The sequence below is a fragment of the Zosterops lateralis genome (genome assembly GCF_965231275.1).
Source record: "Zosterops lateralis genome assembly, chromosome: 2".
Taxonomy (NCBI): Eukaryota; Metazoa; Chordata; class Aves; order Passeriformes; family Zosteropidae; genus Zosterops; species Zosterops lateralis.
The window spans coordinates 7454436-7464313 of record NC_139763.1 but is presented as its reverse complement, the minus strand read 5'-3'; the positions used below and the strand labels follow the sequence as shown (position 1 = coordinate 7464313).

At 43.9% G+C, this 9878-nt stretch overlaps 1 protein-coding gene across 1 annotated transcript in view; it reads left to right on the top strand.

Moving 5' to 3' along the window:
• The first annotated feature begins 1967 nt into the window (after nucleotides 1–1967).
• The window catches only part of LOC310922699 (amine oxidase [flavin-containing] A-like), a 37647-nt gene continuing 29736 nt past the window's right edge, over nucleotides 1968–9878 (top strand). The window contains exon 1 of the mRNA XM_083883431.1: nucleotides 1968–2090. Coding sequence (XP_083739557.1) covers nucleotides 2045–2090 — 46 coding nt within the window. The 5' untranslated portion in view covers nucleotides 1968–2044. The remainder of the gene's footprint in view (nucleotides 2091–9878) is intronic.

The following is a 9878-nucleotide window of genomic DNA, read 5'->3' as shown; positions in this document are numbered from 1 at the left end:
AGTTTTATCTAGAGGCACACAAGTTTCCTGCTGTTATCACAAAGGATGTTTTTGTTGCTTTCCTCCAAACTTGGCTGGTGAGTTATGAGGGAGGTGCCCCTGGGTGAAGCTTTTTATTTGTCAGATTCCCTGTGACCTGCCCACTGAGGCCAGCAGAGCTGTGGGAGTGGGTGTCCTAATCTCCCTCAAGAAACAGAGACATTTTCCCCTGCTCAGCACCAAGGGGGTGTTGGTACTTTAGGTTTTCTGCTTCATAATCCATAGCACTCTCACAGCCTTAGTCTGCTCCCGTTGTGCCCCCTTTACCCTGGCATGGAGCAGCAGCTGTCGCAGTGATAATGAGCTTCTGTCTCAGCTGATGCTCTCCCAGAGCAGCAGGGATCTGTTGTTCTGCCTTGCTACAGTGTCTGGCACTTCTGTGTCTGCAGATATTGCAACACACTGACTGAACTCGGCACTTCCTAAAGTACCTGTTCTTATTGCTGAAGAGGAACCATTATTCTGTCTCCCACACCGTTGCTTAGTGATTTATTGATGTTCCTGCATTCAGTCACTGCTGCCACAGAAACACAGAATGGTTTGGGTTGGAAGGGACCTTGAAAGCTCAGCCAGTCCACTCACCCTGAAACAAGCAGGAACATTTTCAACTGGACTACTTTGCTGGGAGTAACCTGACCTTGAGTGTTTCCAGGGATGTGTCACCCATCACCTCTCTGAGCAACCTACTACAGTGTTTCATCACCCTCTTTGTAAAAAATTCTTCTTTACAGCAAACCTAAATCAGCTCTCTTTTAGTCTAAACCTGTTACTCCTTGTCCTATCCTAACAGGCCCTGCTAAAAAGCCTGTCCTCATCTTTCTCATAGTCCCTTTTTAAGTACTAAAAGGCCTAAATAAGGTCTTTCCAGAGGCTTCTCTTCTCCAGGCTGGACAATCACAGCTCTTTCACATGTTCCTCACGGGAGAGATGCTCAAAACATTTTTGTAGCCCTCCTCTGGTTCACACAACAGGTCTACATCTCACTCATTTGGAACAATTAACAAAAACCAAAGGTCCTATATTTTGCCTATAGAAGAGAAAACCGACTCATTTCCAAGAACACCAGCCAAAAAAGTATTGCAGTCTCATTGGATTCATTGGTCATACCCAGGCATGGAATATGATTCCAGAATTGGGCAACTCTCAGAACTTACACCAATATTTAACACGAAACAGGGTTAGGATTTTCTGTAACCGTGTGGACTGTGGAGGTCTCCTGTGCTTACTTGGAAGGGGATGGACAGGCCCTCTACTTTTCCCACTCCACAGGGGTGACATTTACACTCTGGCAATAAAACCTGTACGGGCTGTAAAACGCATGGCAAGGAATATCCCAACCGTCATGTATCCCAGAGCAGTAATGGCAGCTAAATACAAACAGAATTCTGACAACCAATTATTATTTCAGGCATTGTCTTTGGGAAGGCACATCTGTGGAAAGGTTAACCCCTTGTTCCTCGGCTCATGGATCAAGAATGACTCGATCCTAGTAGGAGGTGAGGTGGGAGGCTGCCATAACCTCCGGCCCCATGGATCTCCTCCTCCCCCGCGGGGGCTGCGGGTCACAGACACGGGGTTAAGCGGGCGCTGGTTGGTTCATACTCTGCACCCTGCACCGGCCACCTGCCTGCATCCCCCTGCCGTGGGGCGGCACCGAGCCGGTAGCGATGCTCGCCCTGGGGTGCGGCATTCCTGGTTCATCCGGTCCTCCCAGTCCTCCCAGTGCTCCCGGTGCTACCCGTGCTCCTGTTGTTCCCCGTGTTCCCGGTGCTCCCGGCGCTCCCGAGCATCCCCCGCCCCGTCGGGCCGCCCAGCGAGCCCCAGGGAAGGCGTGGTCAGGAGAGGCCCCGCCCCGAACAGCGCCCATTGGTGGAAGGCCCGTGAGGCCACGCCCAGGGGCGGGGCCGGGGCGGGCGGGACGGCGCTGTCCGAGCGCGGGGCCGGGACGGAGCGGTGGCCGCAGCCGGAGCGGGCACAGGGACAGGCAGCGGGGACAGACAGCGCCATGGCCGAGAGATACGACGTGGTGGTGATCGGGGGCGGCATCTCAGGTGGGTCAGGGCGGGAACAGGCGCGGCCCCGCGCTGCCGCCCGCCTCTCCCGGGGCATCCCGCCGGGAGCGCTCCCGGAGCGGCGCCGGGCGGGGGCGCGGGGGCGGCGATGGAGCCGGAGCCCCGCGGGCTCCCGGTGCGCTCGGGGAGGGAGCGGGGAGATCATCCCTGTGGCTGTGTTAGGGACAAATCGCTGGCTTGGTTTGTTCTCGGAGCTCGGCGGGGGGAGGCTGGAGGAGCAGGGGCTGTCAGCGCGCACAGGAGCGGGACAGGGCGGGATGCGGGATACGGGCTGCGCCTGGCGCATCCCCGCAGAGATGGGCTTTGGACTCGCGGTTTTTAGGTTGTCCATGCGGCGGTGGCAGTTGTTTTGTTTGGGAAGATGCCGCAGAATAAACAACTGGGAGTATCTCTAGGTTAGGTTTTGTTGGTGGGAGAGGAGCTGATTCCCCAAGTGTCATGGGCTCCTCACACTTCACCGGGAAACACTTCCCAAAATACTCTTCACATCTACTTTGACACCAGCAATTGCATCATGGCCCCTCATCCTTATGCTTTAAAAACCCCGTTAATTATTATTTTTTTTAATATTACCAACAATGAGAATGTTGCTGTGATGGAGAAAATCAGTGTTTAGGTTGTCCCTCAGGTCAGTTTTGCGTTGGCAGCTTTGGCCAGGTGTCAGTTTTCAGGCAGCCCTTACTTCACTAATGATTCAGAAAAGGTGAGTTTTGTGACTGTGTGACTTCAGTGATATTACAGCCATTATCAGTGTGGGTAAAGTTAGGTTTTATTAGTGTTGAGAAGGAATCAGAGGCTGTCCTTTGGTGTTATCTGCAGTTGAATTAACGTGTAAAGCAGCAAATGGTTCACATAATTACAGTATTTAATTTACTAAAAGAACAGCAATTGTTCAAATAATTATTTGTGAATATGTAAATGTGCAAATAATCTATAGGATCACTAAACAGAAAGGAAGAATGTGGACCTAGATTTCCTTGCTTTTTGGTTTTACCAGATGCCTGGTAATTTTCCTGCTAACATGAGACATTTGTTCTTCATCCTTAGGGTTCCTGTAATGCACACAGTGTCCTTAGGGAATTACCACCCATTCTGTGTGCAGCTGATGGCAACATCCTCTTAATATGGCTTTTAGAGCTCTGAGAAACTTCTTCAGGCTGCCTCCTTCCTCCAGGTCCCCAACCTGTTGCAGTGTTTCAGAAAATGCTTTGAGCATTTCTCTGTGGCATCTCGCCTCACTAGTACAAAAACGCTCAATTACTTTGTAACACCTACACCTTGGACCAAAACCCGGTGTGGGGATTGGAATGGAGCCAAGGAGAAAACTTCACGGTGCTCACAGTCCCTGAAAATTTGTCAGTGTCATGAGGAAGGCAAATAAACATGTCACGGCACTCCTGGGGTGCAGGAACATTTCTCATGCCAATGGAAACCCCACGCCAGTGGCACAGAAATTGGTGTTGGCCTGTTATGAGTTAGAACAGGCATCGTTGTAAGAAAACACCCATTGAAAAATAGACAATAAATGCCTTATTTAATAATTAATCCATCTTTACATTGCTATTCATAGCTGGGGATTAAACTCTGATCAGCCTCTGCTCTGTTTTGCTTTTCTCACAGCTTCTCTGTCACTACCATTCCTGTACCAATATGCCTACACCTCAGTTCTGCAAGAGGTTAGATGGTTTTGCTTTCTGGTCTTAAAAAAAAACCAAAACAAAAGTAATCTGTATCTAGAGCTCTGCTTCTGGTGGAATACATAGTAAATCATGCTCCAGTATGGACAGGATTTCCCCTCAACATCTCTCTGACTCCAGTCTTGACTTGCTGTTTGTATCTCTGAAATTGAATTTGCAGTTGGCTCATCTGGTGAGATTTCTGTCTTTGCTCCTTCTAATGTATTTTAAATACTCACTACCTGGTGCTTGCAGGAAAGGATAGGAAACTCTGGGATAAACTAATTCTTTACTAGAAATACATGAAATCTGTAGGAGGCATAAGCAAGGTGCTTGTTTTATGAAGTATGAACTTCCCAGCAGTGATGCTGTGGCTTTTAAAAATATTTGTCCAGTATTTGTGAAATGAAGCTCAAATCCTGACAGGCAGCTCTGGAGTTGTCTATTCCTCATAGCAAATGGTCCTGAGAGGACATTTCTGAGCAATGCCTAACAGGTTCTACTCATCCATGCTCCTGGCCTCTGCATGGACACCACAGTGTGGTCATTCCAGGGACACAGAATGCACTCTGCCTGTGGGGAGCTGCAGTTTAGGGGTGCAGGGAGCTTCTGCAAAAAGTGCTTTTGGAAGAAAAAGCTTTTGGAAGAAATCTCTGCTTGGGTGGCTTCTACCTCTGAGATTTTCAAGCTGCAGAGGTTGAGATAGATTCCTCTTTCCACTTTAACATTTTGCATGTTAAAAATGTGGATTGTGGCCAGTAAAAGCCCCAGGCACACCTTTGTGTCACTCTTAATAGAAAATGTCCCCTGTAATACAGTTAGTACTAATTACAGCATTTTTTACCCAAGCATATTAAATAAACTGATGCCTGAAGTTAAAGGCTTTCCCCATACCCACAGGGAAGTTTTATTTATATGACTTTAATATTGCTCCAATTTTCTATTTATAGCATTTTCTACTGAACTGAAGAGTGTTGTTTTGGATTGATTTTGACTTGATGGATTTTACTTGGTTGTGTGTTTGTTGAAACCCAGCAAGCTGATGGCACAAAATGTAAGGAGGTCCTGGATGCTCAATCACTGCTCAGCCACTGCTCATCAACAACTGGACTTAAATGCTTTCTGAGCCTTAAATGCTCAGAAAGTTTTGACAGAAACCTCAGATACTTCAGCCTGTCAGATCTGCAAAATGACTGCTATGACTTGTAATTTCTCAAAACTTTCTAACTGACCTTTTTGGGGTGTATTTCCACATGGATAACAAAATGTGCTATGTTGCCTCCAAGGTTACCTCCCTGCCAAATTTCAAGTTGCTGATGCAGCTTCCAAAATAGGAATTAAAAAAAGGCATGGTTTTTCAAAATCAAAGAATATGTTTACCCTAGACATTTAGAAATAGACCATCAACTTTGACCAAGATTTTCCAGCAGAAAAGAATCACCAAAAACCACACCCTGAAAAGCACACTCTGAAAATTCAAGCTTAAATAGTTCCAAATTTGGGGGAAAAAAAAGGAATGTAAGCAAAATACTTAAACTTTTTTTTTATGGGAGTATATTCATATGCCAGCCTCATCTCATGTGCAAGCCAAGTTTATTGGAAGATTGCATGGAGAATTAATAATGTTTGTCTACATAATACAAACCAGAGAGGTAGCAGATATGGAGAAGTATGTCCAGAAGCAGAGAAGTCCAAAAAATCTTGTATGCAAATATCTTTTGGAAGAAATTTCAGCACATTTTGATACAAGTACAAAACACAAGGGAAAACCAGACGTAATTGGCATCTTACACTTAAGACTATAATTCGCTGACATGGATAGTTCTTATTTATTCTTATTTGTTCTTATTTATAACAGAAAAAGATGTTTGTTCTTGTCTAGAAACAAGGAGATTGCGTGGTTCTACAAAATCAAAGCTGAGATTTCCCAGCCATATGCAGGAAACAGCACTGTTTTCTGCTGCATTTACAGAGGAGTCCAAGGGCTACAAATGATAGGAAAAAGCTGAGATGTAAAAATAGTAGTGATTAGTCTTTACATAGAAATAAAACATATGATATATTATTGAGACCTTTGTTTGTTTGTTTGTTTTTCTCTCTGTGGAAAAGCACTCTGTGTTGGCATCCCCAGCTCCACAGTGTGTGATCGACAGCCTTACCCCTCGAGTTACCCACGCCTTGGCTTTGGGCTCTGAGTGAGAGACTGAATAATGAGGAAATGCAGATTTTCCTTGCTCGCCATCCTGGCAGCACAACTTCTGTTGTACACTGCCCTGTTTGTTTTGACAGCTCGCCAAGCTGCTGGTGAGTGGTGGTGTCAGATAAACTGTCAAACACACAGTTGTTGGTGTGAGATAGAATCAGTCTGACCTGGAGTAAATCTGGAGTAGTTTTCAATAGGTTGCTTTTCCCCCTAGTGTTACTTCTGTATTTACCTGGGATTTGACTTATAGGAGTGTAATATTTGATTAATCAAATGTATTCTCTGCTTATCGCTTTGCATTTGCCCTGTGCTGGGTTCCATCTACCCTGTTCCTTCCTTCCTTCTTTTTGGATCCAACCAGAAAGTTGATAATCAGTGCTGATGTTGTCATTTAGCACCAGAGATTCCTAAAGACCATTTTGGGGGATGCAGAAATAAATAACAATGTTTCAGAGAGCTCTGAATTCCCAATGTACTCCTAGCAAGCCGACTGTCATTATGACAAAAATTTACAGCAGGAGCAAAACTCCCAAAACCCCATAAAAGTGTAGTGGGTGCTTTATACAATAATTGCAAATAAGCAGAAGTACCAATTTCCATTTGCCTCCTTCTTCATAATGTTCTGCTGTTTTGCTGCTGAAATCTTATGAGTGTTATTTTCCCCAACAAGCAGAAGAAATAGCCAAGTAGTGAGGACAGATCCCTAAAAATACCCTAAGATAACAAAGCCAGGCATGGGACAGGCATTATGTCTTTTCTGGGAATACCAGAACTGATGTTATTGGTATTTGTGGTGATGACATGGATCATAATTTAGCAGCAACAGTTTTTCACATACTTTTTTAGTTGAAGGTCACCATTTAGGTAACAGGAATTTATTCTGCACAACACTGACTAAAAAAATTGTCAATAGTCATAAAATGTGTGTAATTAATTAGGTTGTTTTCATTAGTAGGTGGTGTCAAACTGTCATCATTTTAACTGCTCATTTTAATATGTAATGAGAGGAAAGATGCCTCATTTCCAACCCTGTGCTTCTACTCATTAACTTTTTTCCTGCCTTTGTTTTGGGGGAGGGCATTACTTGGGAGAAGGGAATGTTTACTGCAAGGAGCTGTGGACATGAAAATCCCAGTGGGTGTTTGCAGAGGAGTGGATTCATCCTTGCAATAGAATTCCCTCTTCCTGCCCACTGTATTCCTGTTAACACTGTCCATGAGAAGTTGTCTTTGTGCCCTTCAGAACAAGACTTGCATCTGTAGAAAGCTTTCAGACAGTGATGCCATTGAGACCAGTAAGTGGCTTGGTCTCATTTGGACAATGTACTCTGTAATACAAAATATTTATTCTCTTTTGGTTAAGCTGTTTGCTGAATCAAGTGGATTTTTTTTTTCCCCTAGAAGGGAAAAAATACTGATGAAAAAGTAGTTAAATACATTTACCTGAAAATGATGAAATACATAAACTTAATCTCTCTCCAGTACCAAATATTCTACAAGAAGGGATGTGAAAGAAAGTGTGGCAAGATAAAACATGGTTTCTGACAAGCAGAAAATTAGTGATGTTATGGTATTAGGCAACACTGAAGTAGAAATAAAGGTAGACTTGTGATTCACACTGTGCATTCTTGCTGTTTTGTGTGGATTTAAGGTGATGTTACTGAATTAATAACATTGGTGGGTTGGTTTTTGGTGGTTGTTTTTGTTTGTTTGGTTGGTTTTTTTGTTTGTTTGTTTGTTTGTTTTTTGTTTTTGTGGTTTTGGTTTTGTTTTGTTTTGTTTTTATAATATATTTTAGTGGCAATTTAAAATCTTCAAATCCATAGTCAGTGAAAGGAAACAGTTCTTTCAGTCTCAGCTTTCTGTGTGTTGTTACCCATTAGTGGCCACTCTGGTCAATCTGATGTAACTGAGCACATTTTAACTGTATTTTAAAGTTAAATAAATGCTGTGATGTACACAAAAATTCCAATGGAAGGGTAATCAGGGTTGCAGGAGAAGAATAAAGAGGTGAGGAAGGGACAATTTACCCTAAGATCATGGCAGAAATGTTTTGCATCTCTCCTTGACAGGTTCATTTTTCCTTTCCAAAGGGATTTCTAGCTAAAAAAATGAGAGCTGATTTTAAGGTGGTCATTGCCAGGTTTAATTACTCAGTAGTGTTTAGAAGAAGTTAGGTTTTCTATCAATGAAACAGTAAAAATAATCACAGCATTAGAATGCCATTACATTGGAACTTTAATAGTGATATATTGCCAATTCTCTTATTTTACTGATGTGTATTAGAAAAATGAGTAAAAAAAGTCTTAAAATTATTTCCTCACTCAAGATCAGAAAAATGTAGGGAATTTACAGGAAGATTTTACTCCATTTTCTCAATTAAAGCTTGCTAGAACACTACAGTAATGAGTTAATCGTCTTTATCACAGCATGGCTATCCCATGCCATGTACAGTAGGGTGGATTAATAAGGATTTCATGGAGGAATGTTCTGTATTTACAGAGCCTAGATTTTGAAAAGTAAAATAATTTTCTATACTGTTACTATACAATCGCCAGGACATTTCCAATAAAGTAACTTTTTTAAAACTCTCACTGTTTGTGCTGCAGAACTCATCTCTGCTCATATGCCCTGTATCAACCCCAGTATTGGGGCAACTTGGAATTATCCTCATTAATCTACTCTTATAAACACTTCTCTACATAACAGGGAACCATTTTCCACATTACAGGACTCCTCTGGAATCAAGTTCAAGTCTCTTAAGTCCCTGTGGTTTTTGCTACCTGTGGAGTTGAACTTTTCTTTCCTATGAGGTAGAGATGGGCTTTGTTGTATTACAAAATTCAGTATTGTTCAGTGTCCTTATGTTTCAGTCTTATGGTCTGCAGGTTGGCATCAATTCGTCTTAGGTGTTTCTTTTTGGGGTTTGTGGGGTTTTTGTTTGTTTGTTTTGTTTTACTGTATATCCAGTGTTTTGATGCACTTCAAAGGGCTTTGCTTGTGGTAGGATTATTATGATTTTCTGGCATGAAAGCAGCCACAGTCTGATCTGTAGCAGCAGCAATTCTGAGTCCTTAATAGCACTGCAAAATCAATAGGGAGCAGAGCTTTTCCTGTATGGCATCTTCAGAGGAGGGGAGCTGCTTGTGAGATTTCCATAGAAACCCTTGTGGAGGATGTCTCGCCTTGTTTGTTCTCATTTAACAATAAGTGAATTTCCACAGCCAGACACTGCAGATGAGGCATGGCTTTGGCAGGCTCCTTCCATCCTGCTGAGGCAAGAAGTGTATTTCTAATTCATGGAATTAGGAGGATGTCTGGAAGGAGTTTGTCCAGTGATTTGGGGCTGTTTCCAGCTTTATCTCAGGGCTGCACTGGGAGGAGGTGGAGGCGACAGGCTCAGCTGTGCCAGGAGTGTCTGCACCACAGTCACACTAAAAGACTGGAGTGTTTCCATTGCCTGCTCTGAGCACTGAGCCCAGTGCTCCATTTGGCCTGGAATAGCCTCTAAGGAATGGTTTGGGTTGGAAGGGACCTTAAAGCCCATCTCATTCCACCCCTCCCATGGGCAGGGACACCTCCCACTAGACCAGGTTGCTCAAAGCCCCATCCAGCCTTGCCTGGAGCACTTCCAAGGATCCAGAAGCATCCACAACTTCTTCCCTGCTCACTGGCAGTTGAAGTTCATGATGTCCTCTGAGATGGAGATGTTGTAGAGGAAGTGAGAGGAGAGCTCCATGCAGCCTGAGGGGAGCTGAGCGGGCAGGGATGAGGCAAGGAGCAGGAAAGGAGAAGGTCTCGTTCCTTCCTCTCTCATTCTTACCCCATCAATCACTCTCTGGTGTCCAGTCCTGTTCAGGATACTGGAACAGCAACAGAAGTCTTGAAA